The 26,764-nt window shown below is 56.1% G+C and overlaps 1 protein-coding gene across 3 annotated transcripts in view; it reads right to left on the bottom strand.

Annotated features, from left to right (window-relative positions):
- DNMT3A (DNA methyltransferase 3 alpha) overlaps positions 1-26,764 on the bottom strand; it is a 96,938-nt gene that overhangs the window by 37,150 nt on the left and 33,024 nt on the right. For all 3 annotated transcript variants that reach the window (XM_059660405.1, XM_059660404.1, XM_059660406.1), the window contains exons 3-6: positions 24,261-24,365; positions 9,810-10,080; positions 3,415-3,458; positions 2,866-3,012 (exon numbers count right to left, since the gene is read on the bottom strand). In XM_059660405.1, the coding sequence (XP_059516388.1) occupies positions 2,866-3,012; positions 3,415-3,458; positions 9,810-10,080; positions 24,261-24,365 (567 nt within the window). The remainder of the gene's footprint in view (positions 1-2,865; positions 3,013-3,414; positions 3,459-9,809; positions 10,081-24,260; positions 24,366-26,764) is intronic.

The raw sequence follows: 26,764 nt of genomic DNA, 5'->3' as shown, positions 1-26,764 counted from the left end.
CTCTTTGGTCTGAGGGGAGCTTGGGAATCTGGAAAGCTACCTGTCTCCCCAACATCCTGTTACTTGCAGCTAGTCCTCCCCCAGCCCCCTGGCAGAGCCCCAGAGGGTAAGTGTGGTCTTCCAGCCCTGCCCCACGTGGCAGTAGGAACCTGAATGCTAACCCCATCCCACCCCATTCCCTGTGTGCTGCCTGAGCTGTGGCCAGCGTACAACTCCGCACCCTGGACTCCCCGCCTGAAAATGAGGGGATCGCCAGTTCCGACGCTTGTATGAGAAGTCATGCAATTGTTTGCAGACGTCTCTGGTTATATCCTATGAACAGAACAATTTTACTCGCAGAAATGTAGTTTGTAGGTCTCCATATCTCAAGTCGCACAGATCTAAAATATTTTAAATTAAATCAACTTTTGGAGTTTTTTTCCTGTTAATACTCATTGGTTACCTATACTGGCTGGGTTTACGATTTTCTAGAAAAGCTTCTGATGACTGTGGAAGCTGGGTGATATAAGCTCATGGGGGTTCAGTATACTACTCTCTGCTTCTGTGGGGGTTAGAAAAGGTTCATGATAAACAAGTCTTTAAATTTTAGTAAAAAAAAAAAAAAACACAAAAAAATTTAGTAGAAAACTTAAAATTGAGAAAATGTATCTATTATCTTAACCTTTCCAGCAAGTTGAGAAAAGATCTTTTTAAATTGAGCAGTTTGAGGACTGTAGAATTTCTAGAAGCTTTCTTAGGTCTAAAAGTCCTTAAGTCTAGCTTCCAGCCCCAAGGCTAAGGAAGGGCAGAAAAAGCACCAGGCATACATAACAAGGGGTTAAAAAGCAAAGCCCCGCCCACCAGGGGGTTGGGAGTGGGGCAATTGCCCAAGATCACACGAAATGCTCAGGGGCAAGTCCCTCTCTCCTCCTAGACTTGGACTGGCTGCCCCTTTCTAGGCTCTTCCGGGGAAAGTAATCTCTTCCTTCCTGGACCCTGAAAGAACTGGAAACAATCAAGTCGCCAAACCCCCACCCTGTTTTGACTTTCTCTAGAGTCTAGAGCAGTGGTTCTCAACCTTCTGGCCCTTTAAACACAGTTCCTCATGTTGTGACCCAACCATAAAATTATTGTCGTTGCTACTTCATCACTGTCATGTTGCTACTGTTATGAGTCGTCATGCAAATATCTGAGATGCAGGATGGTCTTAGGCGACCCCTGTGGAAGGATCGTTCGACCGCCAAAGGGGTCGCGACCCACAGGTGAGAACCGCTGGTCTAGAGCAAACCCTGGAACGACGTACTGAGGATCACGCCTTCCTCTGTAGGCCTGGGGTACAGACAGTGAGAGTGAAGGCGAAATGCCCCAGGTGGTGGCAATTCACAGCCTTTCACCTTTCCCTGCCTTCCTCTACTCATCAAACACGCGGGAGAGCAGCCTCACCCACTGCGCCTCCCTGGGCCTCTCCCGCCCCACCGCCTGCCCTCCGCTGCCCTCCGAGGGCTGGCTTGCACCCACTGCACGACCCCCACCGCAGCGTCTCTCAGAAAAGTCACCAGCTCCCTCCATCCAGTTCGTCAGACGCAATGGACATGAATCAATGAATTCAGCTTCCGCAGGGCAGGTGGGCACTCTCCCCGGAAAACCTTCCCTCCGAGACCCACACTCTCCCCTTGGCTTCCTCCCAGGCCCCTGCTCTGTCCCCAGCCGCCACCCTTCTCTAGAGGACCATAAATGCAGGGGTTCCTGCAGCCCAGGCTGCCCTCTGCCCAGGCCCCGGCACCTCAGTATTTCAACAGGAACTCTTGATTCCCAAACCTGTTCCACCCTAGTCTTCCCCGTCAGAGGACAAGGTACAACAGTCACAGCACTCAGGCAGGACCCCTGGGGGTTGTCCTGAGTCCTTCCGTTCTGCTCCTGCAGCCTCCCATCCATCAGCACACGCTACTGGTTCCATCTCCAACAGCCATCCCGGATCCGACTCCCCTGCTGCCCTGAGTCCACTTTAAATCTCTCCTCTGCACAGAGACCTTCAGTGGCATCCAGTGGGCTCAGATTCAACCAACTTTTGGAGGCCCTGATGGCTGGATCCCCTGCTCTCTCTCAGCCTCAACTGGACCCACTCTCTCCCTTACTCATTTCACACTGGGCAAACTGGTCTTTCATTTGGCCAAACAAGTCAGGGCCTTGCCTGTGCTGTTTATCTGCCTAGAACAGCGGTTCTCAACCTGTGGGTCGCGACCCCTTTGGGGGTCGAACGACCCTTTCACAGGGGTCACCTAAGACCATCGGAAAACACATATATAATTATATATTGTTTTTGTGATTAATCACTATGCTTTATGTTCCATTTGTAACAATGAAATTGGGAGTCACCACACCATGAGGAACTGTATTAAAGGGTCGCGGCATTAGGAAGGTTGAGAACCACTGGCCTAGAACATTCTCTCCCACCCAGATCCCCACAGAGCCAGCTCTTCCATTTCTTTAGGTCTCAACTTAAATGTCACTTCCTCCAAGAAGCCTCTCCTGATTACCCCACCCAGAGCAGTCCTCAGTTATCCTCTATTTCAGCCCGTTTACTTGTTTTCTGTCCGTCTCCCCCATCAGAATGTCAACTCCACCAGGACAGGAATTATATATGCAGAGCCTAGTATACTGCTTGATACCGGGTAAGCATAAGCATTCAATAAACATTGTTGAAAGAACAAAGGAACTAGTTACTACCTAAGGATTAAGCAGTCCCCTGAAAGTACCAGAGATTAATCTGAAGGGGAAACCGAGGCTCATCCAGGGCCTGACAACAGCCACAGGGGGTGGCTGAAGCTAACTTCCGGTTTTCCAATAATGTGGGACCAGTTGGGGCACAGACCAGAGGCTCCTCACCTCCCTTTTCCAGCGTGCCAGCCACTCGTCCCGCTTGCGCTTGCTGATGTAGTAGGGGTCCCCCGCCTGGAAGGTGAGCCTTGGCATGGGCCGCTGGCGGAGGCTGGACTCCCAGCCCAAGCCACCCCGGAGCCGGCCCCGGGAGCCCTAGGACAGAGACAAGAGAGACAGACTGGCATTAAGGCGGGCACTGACAGCCCCACTGCAGGGCTGGTTCCCGAGCAGGGGACACTGCGGAGGCACTCACCTCGAACAGGACACAGGAGCTCTGACTCCTGGCCTGAGACGTCAACCCTGCCCGTGTCCTGGGTGGGCTGGGGACTGAGGGGCTGGGTGGGGGCCACATGGGCATAAACCAGGAGGGGAGGGGGGCTAGGTGGCCGCCTTGGGGGACTTCCAACCTCCACACCCACTTCCTCTCCTCCTCAGGGAGGGATGTGTAAAGGGGCCACGGCCACCTCGGGCTCCCCTCACACACTCGCCAAGGCTGGCTTTCGTCTCCTAGAGTCAGGATCCACAGGGCCCCTGGGGGTTGAGGAAAACACTTGCCTCCATTTTCATAGATTCGATGTTGGTCTCCTTCTGTTCTTTGCCTGTGAAGAGGGAAGAGCAGAGGGACGGTCGGCAGAGTTACAGGAGTGGCTCAGAGGCCCCACCTTGCGCCTGGGGTGCCTGCCATGGGGACAGGAGTCCTCCAGCCGTTTAGTGGTTCCTGTGTCAAACCTGGCGGCCCACCATGTGCCTGGCACCACGCTGGACCCGAGGACTCAGGGCATGGCCGGAGCGGAGCAGGGCCTGGGCCAGACAACAGAAGCAGGGCTGTGGCTTCTCGCCCATGGACTGTCCGAGGCACACAGAAGGGGCCATCGAGAAACGCCCCACTCGGCTCCTCCCAGCCAGCAGAGCTCCCTTCGGGAGGAGGGGGCAGACTGCACAGCCTCCCGTGGCCCTGGAATGGAACAACTGGCTCTGTGCGCGGGGCCCTGGGCAGGGGAGCAGTGGGGTACGGGGCCACTGGAGCAAGACTGTGGCAAAGCGACTTCATTTCTATGAGACTCAGTTTCCTCATCTGGGGAATATAAAGAGGCTGGAGATGATTTCTAAGGTTTTCCCGCAATTCTCCGTGTTACGGTTCTATTATTAACGTGTGCTTCCATACCCCATTCCCCTCCCCACTCTCAGGTTCCTGAGCCCAGCCTTTATTCGATGAGATCTCTGTAGCCGCTCCTGGCCTGTTTCCTCACTGAGTGAAGGTGGACACCCCTTCTAGAAGCGTTAGGTTATTGGGGACATTAAATGTCTAGAGCAGGGCTTGGCATATAGCAGGTGCTCCCTAAAAGTTAGTTTTGTTCCCCTTCCCTAAGGCAGCAGTTCCCTGTAACGCCTCACCTGGATCCTGACTCCAGTTCCTGGGGGAGGCTCCCCTGGGGGCAGAGCACTACCCGGGCCCTGCCCTGCTCCTGGCCCCACCAGAATATCCCCTGGTCCTCCCTCCCAGGTGCCAGGTCCCTGGCCCAGCACCACCGGTAGGGGCCCTGGCTGTGGCGTTGGGTTAACGATGCCCTCCTGAGCTTCCCACAGGAGGGCAGGGGGCGCAGCCCTCCTCTTAGCTGGGCCCAGAACGCCTTTCTCTGGAGCCAAGAGTACCGAGCGTGGGCCCAAAGGCAGGAAGGTCACCCAGGCTGGCTCGTGGTAGCTGGGTGGTGGGGGCGGGGAGAGGGCAGCTGCGGAGGGGGACACACAAAGAGCCCCAAACGGAAAAAACAGCCCCCACTGCAGCTCCTGAAGCGGAAACCAGCCACAGCGCTGAAGGCCTCGAATCCTCAGCCCCCAGAGGATGCAGCTTTCCCTCCTTCTCACCGGAGAGGACGTGGGACATGTCTGCGTCTGCGTCTGTCCCCGGCCCGGCGCGCCGGGGCAGTTCTGGGTGACAGCGGACCCAGAGCCCCGGGGGAGGGGAAGGCAGGGCCAGCACCTGCAGGAGCGAGGGGCGCCCCGCCAGCGTGGACACCGAGGACCACACGCGGGAACGCCCCACCCGCAGAGCTGGCGGCGGAGGGCGGGCGGAGGGGCGAGAGGGAGGAAGCGCGTAAGTCCGCCGTCCGTGGCGGGGCGTGCCTGGTGCGCGCATGGGCCCGTGGACGCTTTGTACGAGACGGGCTTTTTGAGGTTGGTCTCACCCGGCCTCTCTCTCTCTTCCAACGCGTCTCCTTTTGGCCCTCTCGTCTCACCACTGCGCGTTCCCCAACATTCCCCCCGGTCTCCCAGAGCGGGGCTCCCCATCCTGCCAGCCGGGCCCTCCTCCCCCGAAGTCCCTCCTCCTCCCCCGAAGTCCTCCGCCCTCTCCAACCTGCAGTTTGCCCGGCGAGGCCTTGCGCCGCCAGAAGGGGGCGCCCGCCCCCGGATCTGATGCACCCTTAGGACCTCAAACGTTTCCTACCCGGGACCCTCCGTGACGTTCAATCTCCGGAAAATCATTTATTCATTCAAATGAAAGGAAGCCAGCCGCTGAAAGAAAAGTACTGCAAGGACGACGGAGTCCATCCTCCGGCCGCTAGGTTTTGCCGGTGGGGAAACAGGCCTGGGGAGCGGCATGACTTACTACCAGGGCTGAGAAGGCAGCTCACTTTAGACTGCACCATCTCCCCAGATGCTCCCCTCCCGTGATCCGGCCCCATGGGCCCCATGCTCCCCAGACAGAATTCCTCTTCCTTACATAGTTTCTAACTGCCTTCTTCCTGGATTTTCTCCCTGCCGGACTGCGCATGCCCAGTTGAGGGATCCCACACACACTTGAGCAAGCAAAACAACACTGGGCTACCTCAGAATGCTGCACTTGTCCGGGGTCAAGGAGGGTCAGCCGCTCTCTCAACACTCCCTCCGAGTCCATCTGCCCCTGGCCCAGACCCAGGGTCACAGGCTGGGCCAGGTGGCCGCGTGCCTTCCCGGGTGGCCCTGGCAGGCTTGGACGTGACCCTCGGCCTAGGGCATCTCAGGTCCTAGAGGCAGTGGTGGCCAGGGTGCTCCTAACACTGATCTGTTGGCCTGGGGGGGGGGGGGACTGTACTCAGCAGGGGGCCACCCCCAATTCCCTTTCAAATGAACCTAAATCTCCATCACTGAGGGCAGTCACCAGCCGATACTGAGCGCTCAGTCAGGAGAGGGGAGCTCTGTGCTCACCGAAGCTGGTCCTTTCCTAGCTGCATCATCCTGGGTCGGTAACTGAACCCTCCAAACCCTCCATCTCCCCATCTGAAAGTGGGGATAGCCTGCTAGGTGGCTCCGCTGGTTGCAGCATCATCCAGTGCACCAAAAGGTGGTGGGTTCGATTCCGGCCAGGCACACACCCAGAGTGTGGCTTAACGGCCAGTCGTCCAGTCGGGGTGCATACGATCAATGCTTCTCTCTCACATTGATGTTTGTTGTTTCCTCTCTCCTCCTCCCTTCCTCTCTCTCTCAAATAAATAAAACAAACAAACATATCCCCGGGTGAGGATTTAAAAAAACACGGTGGGATCAAAGAGTCTTCCTCCCAGGATCACAAAGATGAAAGAGCACATCCAGAGCAGGGATCTCAAACTGGAATATGCGTTTAACACGTGGGTTCTGATTCAACCGGTCTAGGGCCGTGGTCGGCAAACGGCGGCTCGCGAGCCACATGCGGCTCTTTGGCCCCTTGGGTGTGGCTCTTCCACAAAATACCGCGTGCGGGCGCGCACATACAGTGCGATTGAAACTTCGTGGCCCATGCACAGAAGTCGGTATTTTGTGGAAGAGCCGCACTCAAGGGCCAAAGAGCTGCGTGTGGCTCACGAGCCGCAGTTTGCCGACCACTGGTCCAGGGTGGGGCCTGCGAGTCCGCATCCCTCTCTTCTCAGGTGATGCCAGGTGATGGGTGGACCTCTTGGAGGGGTGAGGAGATGGCACACTCAACACATGAGTCAAAGAAAGCCACTCTGGCACCGCTACTGTTATTACTGTTAGCATCACGGCATTAGCGCTGGGAGTGCAGGCGCCTTCTTAAGGCCACCACCTGTGTGTCCAGGTGGCTCATGTCCTGATTACGCATCATCTCCCCTGTTCCTCCTTCTTTCTCCTGGCTGTTCTCTCAGGATCTGGGGCTCCCACGGTGCATACTGGAGGGTGCCCAGGCCATAGGAATGCTACCGGAGAGCCCCCATTTCTCCTGTATGGGACCTAATGAGAGGGGTTCCAGGAGAGGCAGATGGGGTCCCTGAAGAGAGACCTGGCATGAGGGGACCGAAAAGAAGGCCACAGCCCAGTCCCTTCCTTGCTGGGGCCTTAGTCTCCTTTCTCCTCAGAACCCAGCAACTGAGTACGTGTTCTCTGCGGCTGACGCTAGAACAGTGGCCAAGCCCCCAGGAGGCCACTGCCAACCCCTCTAGGTAGCACCTCACCAGGCTCACTATCAGGCAATGCACAGTGGCCCTCAAGGATCCACCAGCTCTGACCCCTGCCAGCACCTCCCCTGCCTGGGCTGCTGCAGCCACACCGGAGTGCTCTGAGGCCGGATTCTGGAGATCAAGGGAATGAGTGTTTTTGCCCACCATGCTCGGCATGAAGATTCGGAAAAGATCTCACTGCAGAAGTCGCCCTTGAGCATCTCCCCCCTTTTCCCTCACGTTCCTGGCACTTGTCCACCTCCATCCAATTCTGCTACCACCTCGCTCAGAAGAGCCACCCCTCCCCTCTATGTCTGCAGCATTTGCAGCAGCTCCTAAGCACTCATCCTGCCTCTGGCCCCTTTGTTCATTCCATTCCAGGATCCAGATGGCACACTGGTCTTTCCAAAATGTACAGCCCATCATGTCAGCCCCCGGAAGGGTGGCCCTGCCTGCTCCCTCCTCATCTCACGCCCTTCTCCCTCGCTCTTTCCAGGCCGGCCCGTGGGTTTCTGTCAGGCCCCGAGTGCCCTGCTCGCTCCCACCTGAGAGCCCTAGTCCTGTTCTCACTCCCTCCCTGCACACCCCTCACCTGGTGAACCCCTCAGCTTTAGGTGTAACAGCCAGGCCGGCTGGGTTCCTCTGTTATAGTTCCCCATAGAACCCTGTTCATTTCCTCTTGGAGAACTTATCTGTGTTTAATCACACCCTTTCAGTGCGGATTTCTCATGAATGTCTGTCTCTTCAGAGGACTGTGAGGTCCTTAAGGGCAAGAAGCAGGTTTTTGTTCATGAGGATTTTCCCAGATCCTGGCACAGACCAGAGGGGTGTTTAATAAATACCTGTTGACTGACTGAGGAAGGAGCTCCTGAAATCAAATGGAAAGGGAGGTAGGGAAATCCCAAACCAAAGCAAACTCTCAAGGTGAAAAGCAGCCAGAAAGGACTGCCTGGGCCCTGGGCAGCAGCTGGGTGCCAGTGATGGAGGGGTCCCAGGAACCTGGGAGTCAGCCAAGATCTGCCCCCCCCACCCCCCGGGGACCGGCACACGTGGTAGGAAAGGGGGACAGGTTCTGTCCTGCACACCTGGCCTTTTTAACAGGAGGATGGGGGCTACTTCCTTTCCTCCTCTGTTTTACTCCACTTGGGCCCCTTGAACACGCCCACCAAGTGTCAGGACACAGCCCAGGAGGCACTCGGGTGAGGCTAGGAGCCTTGGACAGACAGGTCAGGGCCCGGACCTCCCAGCCACACTGCAGAACAGAGGGGAGAGTGGATGGGCACACCGACTCTGAAACCAGAGACCAGGACAGACTAAAGCCTGGGCCTCCCACTTACAGGTTTGGTGTTTCTGATCAAGTCGCTTCATCTTGGTAAGCCTCAATCTTTTCCACCTTACATTGGGGATAATAATTCCTCTTGAAGAAGATTGTTTGGGGGAGTAAAACACTGAACACGGAGCACCTCAGAAAACGCTTTGCGCATAGTGGGAGCACCACAGACGTCAGCTGAGTGATAGACGCACGGAAGACCCTTTAGTAAGTAAAGCTGAAGTCTCTTCCGGAGATGCTCTCAACCCGGCATGAAGGCGAGGTTTGGATCCGTGCGGAATGAGTTATGCCAATTAATCAATTTACTCATTCCATCATACACACTTGGAAGGAAGACTTTTTAAAATTAAAATGCACATATGCAAAGCAACCTGGCAGGGCTCTGGGAGGATCAAATGTGATAATGTATGAGAAAGCGCCTTGTAAACTGTGAAGCCCTGTACAAATGCTAGTTGTGCTCATTACTGACATGTTTACAGCTCGGTTGGCCCTGAGATCGCTGGCTTAACCTGAAAGAGAAAAGTGGGCAACTTTCCAGGGCTCCAGGGCTAGACCAAGAAGTCCTCGGAGGAAGAAGAGGCCTGGACTGGGCAGTGCCCCAGCCACCTGCCCCTCCCCCACCTGTCACAACCACAGTTTAGTCCAGTCATCTAAACTCTGGTGGGCTCAGGACATCTGTGCTGGGAAGGCTCGCTCGGCTTTTAATGCCCACAGGGCATCTGCTGCCCTTGGGCACCCATGCCAGGGGGCTACAAACACAGTGATCCCCCAAACTGAGGTCTCATGGGCAAGCAAGCAGGCCAGGTGGGGCTGAGGGAAACAGGTGCACAAACAGCCTGATTGGGGGGGGGGTCTAGGGAGGGAGGGGGAGAGCCATCACCCCAGTCCAGCAAATGTTGGCATTCTGCAACCCACTGTTGCCAGGTCTAGCTTTTTTATTTTCTCACAAGAAGCCAAAACTCCAGATTTTTATGTGAAATATCTTGATTTTTAAATATTGGCAACTAATTTTTAAAAAATGTTTAAAATACTACATGGGCCAAATAAAACCTGTGTGCAGGCTGCATCCAGTCAGTAGCCTGCAGGGCACACCTGGGCAAGGAGACCTTCAGCTACCATGTCCAGCCCACGCCTCCAGGGACCTGTTGGGCCCCAAATCTCCAACTTTCAGGTGAGCCCCAAAAAGGCGGCCCCTTGAGCCAGGGACTCACCTTCTTCTGTGGGGGCTCCTCGGCCGTCCTTGGGGGTGCAGCAGCCATTCTCCACGGCTCGGGAGGCTTCGGGCGGGGTCTCGGCTGCACCCTCTCCCTCTGCCGGGGCCCCGCCCTTCTGTCCTCCAGCAGGGCTCCCCTCCTCCGGCTGGGGCTCACTCCGCTTCTCCAAGTCCCCATTGGGTAACAGCTCTGAGGGGCCTGAGTCCTGGGCCATGGATGGGGACTTGGAGGTCACCGCAGGGTCCTTCGGCGTGTCACTGCTCTCCACCTGGTCATGGAGAAGCACAGAGAGGGTCAGACCAGTGGAATTCTCGCAGAGACTCTGAAATTCTGGTGGGAACTCTGTCTGTCCAGATAATTTTGTTCGCATAAACGTTCATGCAGTTTTGCATTTTGCTCATACGTTCACAATTTTGCTCTGTTTCAAGGGGTTTACGGGCTTGACTTCCTGAAGTCAAGGGATCTATGGACTCCAGCTTAAGAAACGGGAGAAGAATCCAGCCAGGTTTGCCAGCTGGTTCCACAGCCCAAGCTGCACCCCACACATACACTCACTGAGGTGACATAGCCTTCCCTCCCCCGAGCCTTCTGCAGCCTCCCGACAGCCCTACTTTGAAACGGGACCCCTCCGCCGAAAACCAGCCTGCGCTGACCCAACTGTTGTGCCAGAGCCTCCCAGCTCTCCCCGGGGTCTCTAAACCCAGTGACTAGCTGCCAGGAGGGTCAAAGCCCCCCCCCCCCAGAAGCATTCCTCTGAGCCCCCAAAGCCCAGCACATTCTTTCCCTCAGGTTTGGCCCCCACGGGTTCTCCCAGGTGCTCAGACCCCAGGACAGCCAAGGCCCCGCCAGGCAATTCTCAGTCTGTACAGCACACCCTCCCCAGCGTGTGGCCCCAGCTTCCCCCTCCAAGAGGAAATGCAATGCTTCCTCCCCAAGCACCTAAGAACTCCCTACAGGTAAACTATCAATAACAGTTTGGCGAGTATCTTTCTTCGACTTTTCTTCCTATGTATCTACATGTATAAGTTACATGTGTAAGTTACATGTATGTTATGTGTGTAAGTTACATGTTTAAGTTACATCACGTGTAAGTTACATGTTTACACACATGTACTCACACACTGGTCCAGAATTGTTCTTTCTAAAGCAGCGGTTCTCAACCTGTGGGTCGCGACCCCTTTGGGGGTCGAACGACCCTTTCACAGGGGTCGCCTAAGACCATCGGAAAACGCATATATAATTACATATTGTTTTTGTGATGAATCACTATGCTTTCATGATGTTCCATGTGTAACAATGAAATTGGGGTTCGCCACAACATGAGGAACTGCATTAAAGGGTCGCGGCATGAGGAAGGTTGAGAACCACTGGTCTAAGATCTCAACTCTGAGCCTGCTATTATTTGGTGACAAACCCCCACGGGTGGCAAATAGAAACTAGGGCCTTGGGAGAAACAATAAAAATAAAAAACAGGACTAAACCAGGGTCCTCCTTGGACGAGCCTGCAGACACATGGAGCAGCGCGCGCGCGGAGGGAACTCCAGGCCCCTGGCCAAGCTGTTCTCCTGGCTGTGTGGCGGCCTGCTTCCAGGAAGAGCACCTCCCATGGAAAGCTGCAAATGTGCGCAGTCCTCAGCAGCGGGGGCGGGGAGGCTGCAGCAAGAGGAAGAGCAGGCCTCCAGCGGAAGCGGAAGCGAGAATTCCACCACTAGGTTTGGGCACTGAGGCCAAAGCCAGCAGAGCCAGGAGGTCAGACGCAGGAATGCAAGTGGAGCAAGAGGCCGTCTCTCTCCTCAGCTGCCGCCCCACACACGCTTTCCAGGACTCGGATGGATTTTCCCCACCTCCCTGCGCAAACCCACAGGGCTCCCCAGCCTAGAAGGCCCTCCCTGGTGGAAGTCCTCTCACCCTCAAGGCTTTCTCTTATGTGAGGAAGTCAGTGGCCCAGGCAGCCTGGAGAGTGGGGCACGCCTGGGCCCCCACAGCCACCCCAGGTCTGGCTGTGCCAGGCACCACAGAGCTACAAGCGGGGACCCCCGGTGGGGGGAGGGGGGATTCCCGCGGGCCCACTGTGTGGGTCACAGCCAATTTCTCACCATGGCCGTGTTCTCCTTTCCTCAAGCCACTTGCTGCCCCACAGACACCTCGAGTTGGGGTAGGCCCCTGGCCCCAAAAGCTGCTCAGGACAACTCTGCTGTCATTCACTTCCTGCCTGGGAACCACATGGCTTCTTCCCACCTGGGACTCTTCCTGTTGACTGCCAGCTCCTTAGCACAGACAATCAGGAGCACCTGTTCCGAGACCTCACACAGCCAGGCCCCCCCACCCCCCCACCCCCCGCTCCCCGTAAGCTCCCCTCCCAGGCAGCCCCGCAGGACCCTGTCTGAGGCAGTGCAGACGCTCCATCCCCTCAGAGGCAGGCGGATGAGGAGGAAGAGGGGCTACTCTGCACAGCTCCAGCCCCAGGGTTAGCAGCTCCCCTCCCTGCTTCCCAACCGGGCCATTCTTCATGCCCATCCTCTCTGGTCCTGGGTGAGCCTGCATCCCCAAAGCTCTGGGATTAGGGGGAGCTACTGATTCCTGCTGTGGACCCCTTTGATCCACCTTACACACTGAGAACCCACCCTGAGCCCCTCACCGCCCTCTCTTTGGGCCCAGGGTCACCGGGCAGATCACCAAGAGGGAGGAAGGAGGCCCACAGGCAGAGGGACTGAAGCAATCCTTCAAATCTCTGGGGAGGAGCTGGGTGCTCCCCAAAAGGGGCATCACAGGCGAGAAGAAAGCATAACCCACACCTGGAAGCCACTGAGAGCGGCGACCCCAGCCAGGCCTGCACGCTCCTGCCCCCACGTCCACGCCTTCCTCTCAGCTGCCTCCTCTGCTCTCCTCTCCTCTCCCCTGTCGGTCCCATCAGCTTGTGCCTCTTGGAGGCAGGACCCTTGCCTGGTTAGACTCAGCATGGAGTGGGGCTCCTGGCAGGTGCTCCCTTGCGGCTGAAGGCCGGGTGCAGAGCGAGAGCAGCCCGCTCATACACTATGGGGAGTCTCCACTTCGCTGCATGTCAGATCTGGCTGTTAAAAACTCTGTTTTTGTTTGCTTTTATTTCTGTAGTTGCCTTGAAAGGAGACACAGCACACCCTGAGACATTCGTTTTTCCCACGGGGAGAGGAGGAAGGAGCAGCAGAGGCCGCTGGCCCTTTTAGAAGGCACCAACCACCTGTAGGTGACAATTTCATCTTCCTTTGCTTCTCACCAATGAGGCTGGGGAGGGGGAGGGGCATGACAGCGACGAGCACACTCACTTCTCTCTTGGGTGGGTGGGGGCAACAGGTTTGAGACAAGCGTGATCTTGTCGCCCACGTGCACCTGCCCATGCCCATGCCCATGATGCCTCACTCTGGCTCTTCAAACCCTGCCGCCACCTCCTGGGGGCCCTCAGAATTTGGGACAACTGCCTCCTGCTTCTCTGTTGCCTGCCACCCACCCTTTGAGCTCCTCCTTGAGCAGCTTATTCCAACTTGCTGAAGGCAGTGGTTCTTAATAGGGGGGTGTGTGGGGGGGCGATTTTGCCCCAGAGGGCATTTGGCAATGTGTCTGAGACATTCGTGGTGGTCACACTGGGGTGGGGCAGACTGCTGGCTTCCTGTGCGTAGGGGCCAGGCATGCTGCTAAACACTCTGTAAGATCCAGGACGGCGCCCACAACAAAGAATTATTCATTCAGCCCAAAATGTCAATGTCAAAATGCGCTGTTGCTGAAAAGCCCTGGGCTGAAGGTAGGGGCACTGACCAGAGGCTGCCTTTTTTCTAAGGACCATCTAAAAAACAACTTGAGCCCAGTCGGAGTGGCTCAGTGGGTTGAGCTTCATGCACCGAAAGGTTGCCGGTCCAATTCCTGGTCAGGGCACATACCTGGGTTGTGGGTTGGATCCTCAGTCGATGAGCGTACAGATAGCAACCCATCAATGTATCTCTCTCACATCGATGTTGATGTTTCTCTCTCTCTCTTTCTCTCTTCCTCTCCCTCTCCCTCTATCAACATGTCCTAGGGCAGCCGTGGGCAAACTACGGCCTGCTGGCCGGATCCGGCCCGTTTGAAATGAATAAAACTAAAAAAAAAAAAAGACCGTACCCTTTTATGTAATGATGTTTACTTTGAATTTATATTAGTTCACACAAACACTCCATCCATGCTTTTGTTCCGGCCCTCCGGTCCAGTTTGAGAACCCATTGTGGCCCTCGAGTCAAAAAGTTTGCCCACCCCTGTCCTAGGGTGAGGATTAAAAAAGTAAAGTTAAAAAAATCTTTAAGAAAATACTGTGATAAAGTATACATAACCTAAAATTTACCATTTTAACCGCTCTCAAGCGTACAATCAATTCAGTGGCACTGAAGTACATTCACACTGTTGAACAACCATCACCACCATTCACTCCTCTTCAGAACTTCTCATCATCCCAACAGAAACTTTGTACCCATTAAACAACTCCCCACACCCTGCCCCCAGGCCCTGGTAACCCCTGTTCTACTTTCTGTCTTCGAAGGAACATTTTATTTTTTTTTTATTTTTTTTTTTTCCGAAGGAACATTTTAAAGTCATCTGCCCGTCTGTCTCTCTCACACACACACACCTGGGAGGGCTCAGTGCGAGGCCCTGGTCTTTGGACACCTCAGCCTCACCCCGCCCCAGCTGGCAATGCCCCAGGGGTGGCAGGCTGCTGCCCCCCCCCGCCCCCACCCCCCGCCTGGCCCCAAGGAGTGGGGTTAAAGTCCACCCGGCGTTTCCCTGTCTCCCAGCCCCTGCGTGCCTCGTGTGTTTACAGAGCACATCCTATCTCATTATAGCACTCCCCACACTGCTCCTAATTATTTGTTTACGTGCGTCTTTCTCCTAGACAGCGAGCTTTGCCTCATCTCTCTTCTCATTTCTCTCCCTTCCAACCATCTCCCTACAGCTCCCAGGACCGAGCACAGGACCCAGCGTAAATATGCTGATACGACTAATAGATTTCATTGTCACGATGCTCCTGATGGGAGGGAGTGTTCCGCTCACTTTCCCCGGGGCACAGGCCCCGAGGCTTACCTCGGCTCACACACCTTCAGTGGTCAACTTCCAGATGGACCCAGGGACCCAGAGGCCTCTGGAAGCGGCTCTTGCTCTGGGCTGAGTCTCAGGAAAAGCCCAACCTCAAATCCCCAGGGTTCCCAGGAGGAAAGGAGGCTTTGATGGGCCCCGCGCAGGGCCGGGGGAAGGCTGCCGGCTGTTTTCCTGGCAGCAGCCACTGCAAGGTGAAGCCCGCGGCAGAGCAAGCAGGAGCCTTCCGCAGGAAACCTGTCCAGGCCAAAGCCAAGTCCCCAGCCTCCCCTCTGCTGCAAGTCTGGTCTGAACCTCCAACCCTCCCCCCCTCGCAGGTGAGGCGCTGTCCCCCTCGGTGGGCAGAACTCGAAGGCTCCAGAGAGGGAAGTGACTTTGGAGAGGCTCTGGACTATAGTTATATTTACCACAAAAAATTAAAGCCGGCAAATAAGAGGTAAGGGAGACAGTGCATGGGGAACGGGGCCCGGGCATTTGTGGGTGCAGGAGCCCACTCACCTGGGCCCAGGGGTAGAGGGGGAGGCCCGGAGCCCCTGGAGGTAGAAGCCAGGGTCCTGGGTTGGCTCTGGGCGCCTGACTCCCCTTTTACCCCGTGATGGGGACTGCGGCTGAAAGGGGTCTTCTCCCTCTGACCCCAGGCAGCTCTGGGGAGGGAGGCCCAGAGGCCAGCAGATGCAGGGATGGCCCTCCACCTGCCCGTCCTCGGCCTCCCCTCCCCCTCCCTCATGATACTGCCATTGTGCCTTTAAAGCCCTTGGCAGTGCTCAGCTCTGTGCCAGCCGGGAACCCTGGCGTCAGGCCAGTGTTGGCCTCTTGATTAAAGCGCCACACACACACACACACACACACACACACACACACACACACGCTGTGCACCATCGCCCAGAGGTACCCGCCCACCCCACAGGCCCGAGATGCCACAGGGGGATGTCAACGAAATCACAGGGCCCTTCCACTCTCACCGAAGCCGATTCCAGCTCCCTGTCTCCTGCAGGCCCATCAGCCCCCCACCAAACCCTGGATTTTCCCAGGTTGAGTCTAGTTTCAGAAAACAGCCACGCAGTCCGCTGAAGCAGGGCAGCCCTGCCCCACAAGTGCTGGCGCTGGGCCCCAGCGGCCCCTCTCCTCTGCTCCGGGCCTTCCTGCAGCCCCTCCCTGGCAGCCCTCTGATCTGACTGGCGGAAGTGGCCTTGAGTCAGGGAGTGCCAGAGAGGTGCATCCCACGGCTCCTTCCAAGAGAGGTCCCAGATGCCCCCTGCCCCCCGCCCCCTCCAGCCTCCTGGAGCGAATGGAGCCAGGCTCCCGTACTCTGGAATGAGGAGTCTGACCCCTCCAATTTCCTTCTCCCTGGTGGAGCCGCTAAAAGGGCCACGAGTGGGGTCAAGGGACCAGAGACTAAAGAGCAGAGACCAAAGAGAGCTAACTCTGGAAAATCTGGCCACAGCTGGGCACCTCTAGGTCCTACTTCCGTCACCATTTAGCCTGGGAGCTGCCTTCCCACCTGCCCCTGAGCTCTCTCCACCGCGCCCTGCCATCTCTCCACCGCGCTCTGCCATCTCTCCACCAAACTCTTCCATCTCTCCACCGCGCCCTGCCATCTCTCCACCAAACTCTTCCATCTCTCCACCAAACTCTTCCATCTCTCCACCGCGCCCTGCCATCTCTCCACCGCGCTCTGCCATCTCTCCACCGCGCTCTGCCATCTCTCCACCACGCTCTATCATGCACGTACATGTGTGTGTGTGTGTGTGTGTGTGTGTGTCTGTGTGTGTGTGACTCAAGTTCAGAACGTCAGGGCCCAGCAAAGCTTTCGAAGCCAGTCACTCTGTCCGTGCCCCTGCGGGTCATGGCGAGAAGGCACATGCCTAGTGAGTGGCCAGCCCACTCGGGGTTCCGCTTCCAGCAGGGACACCTGTCCACCTGGAAGAGGGCCTGGCTGTGCTCTTTGAAGTCAACCTCAAAGGATTTCAGGGTGAGTTGAAGGTTCTCTTACAAAAGCCATTATGTATAGAAGATGCACGTATTTAAGTAAATCTCTTGAAATTCTCGTTTTCCACCTCTACCATCCATGCTGAGGGTGACAGGTTTGGTAAGAAGGGAACGCACTGGGGAGATGGCGCTTCCTCTTCTGTGCTCCGTGTACCTTCCTGAAGTTTCTCATGGGTACCTACCTGCCCCCTCCCCCACCTCAGCACTGGGGTGTGCTCATCCTGCCCCACCCCTGGGACATGATTTCATGGCTTTAATCACATCCCCTCTCGGCCTTTGTCTCTGCAGACTCCAGAGTCATAATCTCTTTCGTCTGTTCTCACTTGGCAGCCTTGCTCCCCCTTGATCAATTTAGCTGGCCTTCTCTGGAGCTTTTCCAACTTGGTTATATCTTTCTTAAGGTGGCAGAACTGAAACACAAAATTCCCTGGGTGAGGATGATGAAAGAGCCCCAGTGTCAACAGCCCTGCCAGAGGCGTGTGCTGGCGAGTACCTGCCCCAGCAGGAGTGGTGCAGGTGCAGCCTGCTCCAGAGCAGCCTGGAGGCTGGGACCTGGGGGGAGGCCAGGACCTGAGGGGAGATTGGGACCTGGGGAAGGCTGGGACCTTGCAGGGAGGCTGGCACCTGGGGAAGGCTAGGACCTGGGGAAGGCTGGGACCTGGGGGAGGCTGGGACCTGGGGAAGGCTGGGACCTGGGGAAGGCTGGGACCTGGGGGAGGCTGGGGCCTGAGGGGAGGCTGGGACCTTGCAGGGAGGCTGGCACCTGGGGAAGGCTAGGACCTGGGGAAGGCTGGGGCCTGAGGGGAGGCTGGGACCTGGGGAAGGCTGGGACCTGGGGGAGGCTGGGACCTGGGGAAGGCTGGGACCTGGGGGAGGCTGGGACCTGGGGAAGGCTGGGACCTTGCAGGAAGGCTGGGTCCTGAGGGGAGGCTGGGACCTTGCAGGGAAGGCTGGGACTTGAGGGGGTGAGGCTGGGACCTGGGGAAGGCTGGGACTTGAGGGGGTGAGGCTGGGACCTGAGGGGGCAGCTGGGACCTGGGGGGGAGGCTGGGGCCTGAGGGAATGACTGCCATTAGCTGGAGGTGGCCCTGGAATGTGTGACACTGGGGAAGGGGCCAGGGAGGGATGAAAATATACAGGGATTTTTTTTGAAACAATAAAACAGAGACTTGGGGACTTCACTGAGATGCCCCTCCCACTGGCAGTCTGGAGTGGCCTTCCAAAGGGCCCCTGACGAGTCTGCTCCCTTCCGACGTCTCGGTCTCTGACAATAACCCTGGCGCCATGTCTGAGGTCTGGAAACATCTGTTCTCGCCCCTTCCTCTCCCTCCTCTGGAGCGGCCGGCAGCGCAGGCCCTGCCAATTCTGCCCCCCGACTGCTGTCCCAGCAGGCTCTGGGGGTGTCTCCTGGCATCACCCTCCCTCCCTCTATCTCCCTGCATTCTTCTGTGCTCAACCCATCCTGCTCAGGGATGCCAGAGCCAGCTTCCCCAACATGCCTCCCATCACTTCAGGCCCCCACCCCTCAGAATCCTTCCAGACACACACAGCACACTTTGCAGGGGACACAGCGCAAACCACCAGGCTGCCTTGCAGACCGCCTCTCCCGCCAGGATGGAAACCACTGTTCTTAAATGAAACCCTATTCCACTCGGCCTTCGGGCCTCCCCACTACATGTATCCACGTGCTCATTCCCCCTCCACACTTCACGCAGGAAGGTCCTAAGGTAGGAAAGCCTCCCACCTTTCCATGGACTTCGAAGGTTACCCCCTACGAAGGCCCAAGCCCACATGTGTTCGCACTTGACGTCCAGCCCACAGGCCAGGAGCTTCGGTGCTGGAAGCCATTAGTGGCTGCTGATCTGCCTGGTCGGGTGGGGAACGAACAGGTGAATCTGCAGGGCACAGTCACAAAAGTCTCAAACCTGGTGAGAAAGACAGCCCCGTTTTCTTCACACCTTCAAAAACATGGTAAGGCGGGCAGCAGGCTCACGAGGGGGCGGGGGGGGGGGGGCGGTGCGGGGAGGGGAACTCCGGAGGGGCTGGGCCCAGGAAGGACTCTTTCAGAAGTTTGTGTGTGTGTGTGTGTGTGTGTGTGTATGGTTTATGAAGGAAATGCAAGTTAACATATCAGCACCAATACCCCAGGTAGAACTCAGCTTCATTTTCACTTCACAGACTGCCTTTCACAAATATTTTTATAGTGAAATGTCACGACTTTGCTACTGAGTGCCTCACACTGTGCTCTGACTCCTATTTCTTCAGACGCCCACCGGGCACTGCCCAAGACACGGGACGCTCTGCGAATGTGCGTGTCATCCTGGCGCAGGGGCCGTGCTAGCCTCCTGTGCACCCTCCCCGTGTCGGTGTGTGCGCCGCCGAAACGAGCACGCCTGCAGGAAGTGTGCATAAAAACAAGAGGGCACCAAGCCACCGAGCCAGGGTTCCGGGGGCGAGCGAAGGAGCGGCTCTGACCTGGACACAGAGGGGATCTGGGCTCTGTCTTAACTTGGAGATGAATCAGAAGGTCATGTCAGGTCGGAAGATGAGCCGGCGCTGCAGACTCCCAGCAGCTGCGTTACCCGGGACCCGGCCGGCTGCTCCGCACGGGAGGGTTCCCTGCCTTCCCACAGTCCGAACCCCGTCTTTGGCTCTGAAGTGGGGCAGTTCTGCCCTCTGGAACTCACTCACTCAGGCGTCATGTTGGAGGTTCGGCGTGGAGTGAGTAACTGCTGGCTCTGGGCCGGCCTGGCTGAGCTCAGCGCCTGCTCCCAGCCCCTCCTGCCCCTCCTCCCCCTCCCTGCCCTCCCCTTCTGGGTTATTCTTAGCAAGAGGTGACCTCAGGGTGCTCCCACTGAGCAAAATTAACCCTGGAGGGAGTTGGTGGGTATAAATCTTCCGTGAGTAAGTACGTAGAGCTACTAAAGAGGCCATGAGCCCGGAAGGGCTGGTCATCCCCTAGAGGGTCTGCTGGGCCCCGGCAGGAGCCCTCCCTCCGGGTACCCCAGCTGTGAGCAGCGCCAAGGACAAAGGCAGTCGCAGGGCTTGTCTGGGCTTGTGACCGGCAGGAACCTGCCTCGGACATCTTCACTCCGTACTCTGCCGTCCTTGGGAGCTGGCGAACAGGAAGATGCCTCTTCCGCCCACCCCCGCCGCTCACACCCACACGCAGGCTCACACCCTTGGCCAGCAGAGACCAGCCCAGCAGGCCGCTGTCCCCTCCTCCCTGTCATGGGCACCGCCAGCCCGCAGGCCCCGACTTCAGGTGCCAGCTCCCTTCCTAAGCCCCGCCCTGCCCGGCAGCGGCTTCCTGTTTCCTGTTGCCGGCTCTGATCGAGAGAGAAAGCCTCTTGGCTCTGAGGCCAGTGCAGCGGACGAAGCCATGCCCGGTCTCCGTGGGCCCCCCTCTCCCTCCTCAGACGGCCACAGCCTTACCCATTTCCTGGTGGGCTCCCTGGTATTTGGGTCAATCGCCCTCCTCAGTTATATTTTCTCTGTGTGCTTTTTGGACCAGATCTACACACTTTTCCAAACAGCCCTGCGCTCACATATTAACAAGTAAAATGCTGGACACCCAGTTTTCGGGGTGGCGTGACCGGAGGGGTGAGGAGGGACGAGCGCTGTGGGCTTTGCGGCTGGGAGGTGTGGAGGCCATCCACTCTGAACCTCAGTCTCCTCATCTGAATGTGAGGAAGGCGGCGAAGCGGGCCCCCATCTCTCTCTCACAGGCTTGCCGTCAGCATCGCCCGAGTCACTGTTGGAAAGGCCTTTGCAGGCATCAGGGGTTGCACAGCTCTGAGCATTTATTCAGGTCTCTGTCCTCAGGGAGGTGGTACCCAGTGCTCTGCGGCTCAGCTCAGTGACTACCAGGCTGGTGGCACCAAACATCACATCTCGTGGAAAGCCAGGCTCTTTCCACCTGCTTTTCCAGCTGTGGGGGGTGAGAGGCTAGATTTTTGCCTTTTTTTTTTTTTAATTCCCAATCCATCAAGAAATGTAACTTTTGAGAAATACAAAATCATGCACTTGGATGTGGCCATAGTATCAAACTGATATAAAAGTTTCTAAACACTTATTCTCAAATTGTATAGAGACAGGTGACAGCACATGTCTTTAATTTCTCGGTGTTCATTTTGATTAATTTTACAAACAGTTCAACAGGGAGCATCAGTGTGGTTCGTGCTGGCTGAGCTGGGCTGCCTTCACAAGGCAGGCTTGACGGGCTGGGCTCTGGGGCAGGCGGAGAAAAGAGAAGGCTGGGAAAGACGCTTGATGTGTTCAAGGAGCAGCAAGAAGAGGGGGTTTCTGTTTCTGTGGCAAGAGGTGGATACTGAGCACCAGCACAGGGGCAGGAGAGACCCCGTGGTGAGGAGCCAGATGGAACATTCCAGATCTTGTTCCATAAGAAACAGAGTCCCTGGAGATTCTTGAGCAGAGATGTGCCACGGGCTGTGTTAGGTAGAATTATGTGTGGTCTCCTTTCTAGCTTCCTAGGTTGAAAGCTAAGTCTTATCGATCTGTGCGGCCTCCCCCACCCTGGTAGGTGCTCAGTAGGTATGAAGTATTTGTCCTGGGGGAGGAAGGGCTGGGGGTTGGGAAACCATCCTGGGGTCAGGACTGGGTGAGGGTGCAGCCAGGAGGCAGGTGCAGGTGCAGGAGCAGGAATGAGTGGGAGGCACCCAGAGCAGATAGGCCTTGGGGGCAAAGATTTCCTAACCTTGGGCCTGGGAGGGATATCGAGGACACTAACAGATGTAGCTCATGCAACCTTTGCACAAATAAAGAGCCCAGCCGAAGCCAGGCTTTCCTCTCTTGCTTCCCAGCACTTCTCCCTCTATTCCACCTGTTGGGACCCGAGCCCAGCTCCCTCCCCTTTCCAGCTTAGCTGGATGACACACACTCAGCTGCTCAGGGCCACAGCGGCACCAGGTCCCCAGAAGCCTTCCCTGCTGTGCTCCTCTGGGGGGAGGGAGGGAGGCGCCAGGTCAAGCATTTGCTCAAGCACAAGAGAACCAGATGGCCTGTAGGTCCAGGGACCAGGGGTTGACTGACCTCTCGCTGTAGCATGAATTTCCTCCTCGGCTGCCCAATCCCCTACCCCCGCCCCGGGCCCTGCTGTCCAGGAAGCGCTGTGCTGGCTGCTTTCCTTGGGGTCAGTCTTGCTCTGCTTCCCCGATGTGCAAGGGGTCCTGTCCCAACAGCTGCCTCGGCCTCACGCCTTCCCATCAGGCTTGCCTTCCCCACGCTCTCTCTCCTTTCCTGGGGCCTATCTTGAGGTGTCATCTAGAACACGGCCTGCGCGTTTGGGATCACTTTGCTGATGCAAAGCACCACCGGAGTGGCCAGGGCAGGTGTGACTTCTGGCCACATTGTACCGACACGCAGAAGCTCAGAGGTGTTCCGGAACCTGCCCAGGACCACACAGCTGGGCTACGGTCAACCCAGTGCTGTTTCTTCTGTCAAACTGAGGTTGCTGTGGCCTCCTGAAGAGGAAGGTCTGGCCAGCAAGGACAGGACAGATCCCTGTTGAGCACTAGCTCTTTGGTGACTGAATCCATTGAATTCTCCCTGGGTCTAGGACAGCGGTTCTCAACCTGTGGGTCGCGACCCCTTTGGCGGTCGAACGGCCCTTTCACAGGGGTCGCCTAAGACCATCCTGCATATCAGATATTTACATGACGATTCATCACAGTAGCAACACTACAGTTATGTAGTAGCAACAAAAATAATTTTATGGTTGGGTCACAACATGAGGAAGTGTATTTAAAGGGCCAGAAGGTTGAGAACCACTGGTCTAGGAGGAACGCATGCTTATCATCTCTGATTTTTGGAAGGGGGACCTGGCTACCCAGGTGGATTTAAACCCGGTCTGCTGGACTCCACATGCAGACTGTTCCTTCCACACTGTGCCCTGTTCCAGGCTGGAAACACATGACGCGCACTGCCCCTTCCCCACTCGGCCGTACCCCTCTCACCTCTCGTGTGTACATCTCTGGACACATTTCCACACACCTCCCTCCTGCCCCCGGGCCTGCACCCCACCTCGCAGTGACATACCCTCCCGCTGGCTCCAGGGGCTCACAGGGAGGCGTCAAAGGGTTGCAAGGTCTTCATTTGCTATAGGTGGGGGCCCTTATCCCCAGCACCCAGATCGGGGACGGTGGGTCATGGGCACACGTGCAGGTGTGCAATCACGTGGTCTCTGACTCAGCCTGGATACCCACCCACTCCAGCTGGCACTGTGCCCGCCTTCTCCCGCTAGGTGCCCTGTGGGTGGAGGTGAATGGAGGGGCACCCTGGGAACGCACCCCAGGATGCAGCCTGGAGTCTGCTGCAAGCTGGACATTCCTTTAAAGTCCCCTGTTTTATCTTTCAACTTCATGTGAATTTTTCATTCCAGGACATAAAATACTCATGTTTACGTTAATATTAAAATGCCTAAAATTAACAGTTAAATGCCTTCATTTCTACCCCCTCCCATCCCCTTCCTCTCCAAATCTTCAAGCAGAATTGGGAATGGAGCACTTCGACCATGCAGGTTCCCCAACCCCAGGCTCTGAGAACCGCCCTCCCTCCCTCAGCTGTCTCCTTTCACACCAGCCCTGGCGCTGCCCAAGGGGAGACTCTGCTCTGCTGAGAGCATTTCCTTGAAGGGCAGTCACAAATCCGGAGCTCTGGCTCCTCTCCTTACCTTCCTGCCTCAAGTTTCCCATTCGCAGCTGGAAGGGGCTAAAAGAAAGGAACCAGCTGTCTCTGGTGCTGGCAGATACTCATTGCTCTGCCTCAGTTTAAGGCATAGGAAGGCAGGCTACAGCCCGCAGGCCTTGCCCTCCAGAGCACTCCTCGTCGTGCGCAACCTGAGCCCCTCCCAGACTCGGGGGCAGCAGCACCTGGCTGCCTGGGGCTTGCGGGCAGCCTGTGCCTACACTTCCGTGGGACTTAACCAGGACCCAGTTCTCCTCCCTTACACAGGGCCTTCTTAGCCTGCATGTCTTCCCTACTCACTCTGATCAGACCCCCTATCTCAGTTCCCATCCTCCGGTCCTCTGGGTGGGTGTGTGGATGGGGAGGGCGGGGCCAGTGCAGGCAGGTTAGGCAGAAGCAAGTTCTGCCCTGTCGGGATTCTTGCTGCCCTTTCAGAAGGAAGGCGGGAGTCAGGGGCCTGGTTCAAGTCTCTGCTCTGCCCGAACCCACAGTTTCCATGTAGAAAAGGGAAATCGTGGGAGTGGTTGAGGGGCTCAAAGAATGGAGAGGCGACCACATCGCAGTGTCTTCACATACCCAGGGGCCTGCAAGACACCCATCACTGCGTGTGTGCGCGTGTGCGTGTGCGTGTGTGCGCTGTGGGGGTGCCAGGACACTCACCAGGAGGTGCTTGCGCTTTCTCCCAGGCCGCCCCACCTTCCGTGCAGTGGTGCTGGGCTCCTGCCGCTCCTCCTTGCCACGCGCCTCCTCCTGCTCCTCTCCCTCCTGCGGGCACAGACACAGCCTGTGAAGCCACGGCTGGATCCAACAGGCCTCCTCCCCGTGCCACCCCCACCACAGCCCCACTCCCGGCCTGTGCCATGTGGTCCCCCCATGGCAGGGATGAACGTCAACCCCTTCTGCCAGGAAAAGCTTGAGCCACCCTGAGCGCCTCATTTAAATATACCCTCGGGGGGCTTAGGGGCAGCCCCAGATACCCCGTGCAAATGCAGCTCTCCCTCCTGGTGGCCACATTTCTGAACTGCAGAATCACGACACGCACTGACAAAGATGGTGTTTTTGGATATGAATTTATTTATATGGAAGAAAGTCTTACACAGTACAAAATTAAATTAGAGGTCTATTTAATGAATCATCTTTATTGAAAAGAATAACATCACAAGGAAAGCAATATTAAATTTAGTAATGAATACTGGCAGTACATGCAACACTTGGAACGAGGACTAGTAGGCAATGAGGCCCTTTGCAGATGCTGTAAATATAATAGATCCTGAAGGGTCTGCCATGTGGTGCTAGCATTGCAGGTGCCTGTCACCTCCCAGGGTCATCTCAGGGTCAATGTTCTGGTTCACCTTGACCCCCCTCAGTTATTATTATGAGGTCCACTAGGCAGCCAATGAAAGAGGTGACTGAGATCAGAAAGACCAGCGGCTCTGGAGGGCTGTGTGGAAGCATGAGCATTTACAGTGATTCCAGTGCCACGCGTGTAATGTGGCCGTTCACACCGTCAGCCTCTGTCCCTCCCTGCTCATCGTCTAGCGGCACACCTGCTGCTCACCTCTCTGCAGGCCCCACCTGGGCAGGCCGTGCATGTGAGCATGTGTGTGTGAGTGTGTGTGTACGGGGTGCTGTGGCTATATCTCTGCAGACCTGGTACTCAGGCGGTCCAGACAGGGCTCTGCTGGCCGGAGAAGCCAATTCGTTTCACTGAATTTCACAATCACAGGCGGGCCCTGGGAGGCCAGCCAGCCAGCTGGCAAAGGCTGCACATGCTTCTTGTCCCAGGGGGCCTGGGCAAGTGGCTGGCTAGATCTATCAAGTTCATCCCCTCTACTCAAACACCAACTTGAGACATCTGCTCAGCGGATGCTGGGTCAGGAGCATCCGGTGTACGTTCTGAAGGAGCACGTACGTCTGTCTGGCTGGCTGGCTCTGGGGGCGGGCTTGGTGGGATGCATCTCTCTTGGAGAGATGGGTACCGTGTCTCGGTGTGAGGCTCCTGGGACAGCTGTGTGTGGATGTGTGCACGTGAAGGCCGGTGTGTACCTTCACCTTGGTTTGCCTGCATGCTTATAATTTTACTGTGTGTGTGTGTGCACACTTGCTCACATGTGTCAGTAGCACACTGCACAGTAGGGCAGTGATGGCGAACCTATGACACATGTGTCAGAGGTGACACGCAAACTCATTTTTTTTGGTTGATTTTTCTTTGTTAAATGGCATTTAAATATATAAAGTAAATATCAAAAATATACATCTTTGTTTTACTATGGTTGCAAATATCAAAAAATTTCTATATGTGACATGGCACCAGAGTTAAGTTAGGGTTTTTCAAAATGCTGACTTGCCGAGCTCAAAAGATTCGCCATCACTGCAGTAGGGTATGTAGTGGAAAGACCCATAGGCTGAGAATCAAAATACTTAAATTTTTATTCTAAAGGCCTCACTTCCTGGCTCTCCCCTGGTTAGATAACCTCTCTGAGCTTCAGATTTCCCGCCTGTCTAATGGAAAAAGAATAATACCATCTCCACTTCCTGTAAAGTGTAAGAATAAAAATGAAATAATGTATGTGAAATGCTCTGTTAATTACAATGTACCGTAGATTTGAGAGATTATTATCGCCATAGTCCAGCTCATCAGAATGAGAAGTTGTATGTGACTTAAAATAATCCATCCAGTGAGCTGAGTTAAAATGTAGGTCAAAGTGTAGCCTCAGACATCGAGAGAGGCTGACGGTAGCTCCCTAATCTAACAGGCCACCACATGTGAAGGTGCTTTGAAAGCTCTAAAGAGTTACATATGTAAATGTAAAGTGACATGATTATATTTAAGCCTGGAGAGCACACTGGAGTCATAATGATCAGAGTGGCACTGGAGCCTCATGCATGGTTGCACTTGTGCAGGCTAGCGGATTTGTACGTGTGCCTCTCTGTGTGTATGAACTCATTTATTGAACACCTACTGTGTGACAGTCACACATCAAGTATTTTTGAGTGCCTTCCCTATGTCAGGTGCATCAGTCTCGGCACTGGGGGTGCCAAGGTGAACAAGACACAGTCCCTTACCTCAAGGAGCTGGTGGCCTGGCTAGGACAGTAGTTGGCAGTTGCAGTGCTGGATGGTGGGTGCCAAAGGAGAAGGACCTATGAATTCATTCTAAGTGG

Source organism: Myotis daubentonii, chromosome 12 (genome assembly GCF_963259705.1).
Source record: "Myotis daubentonii chromosome 12, mMyoDau2.1, whole genome shotgun sequence".
Taxonomy (NCBI): Eukaryota; Metazoa; Chordata; class Mammalia; order Chiroptera; family Vespertilionidae; genus Myotis; species Myotis daubentonii.
The sequence above is the reverse complement of the archived record's forward strand: the minus strand, read 5'-3'. Positions and strand labels throughout refer to the sequence as shown.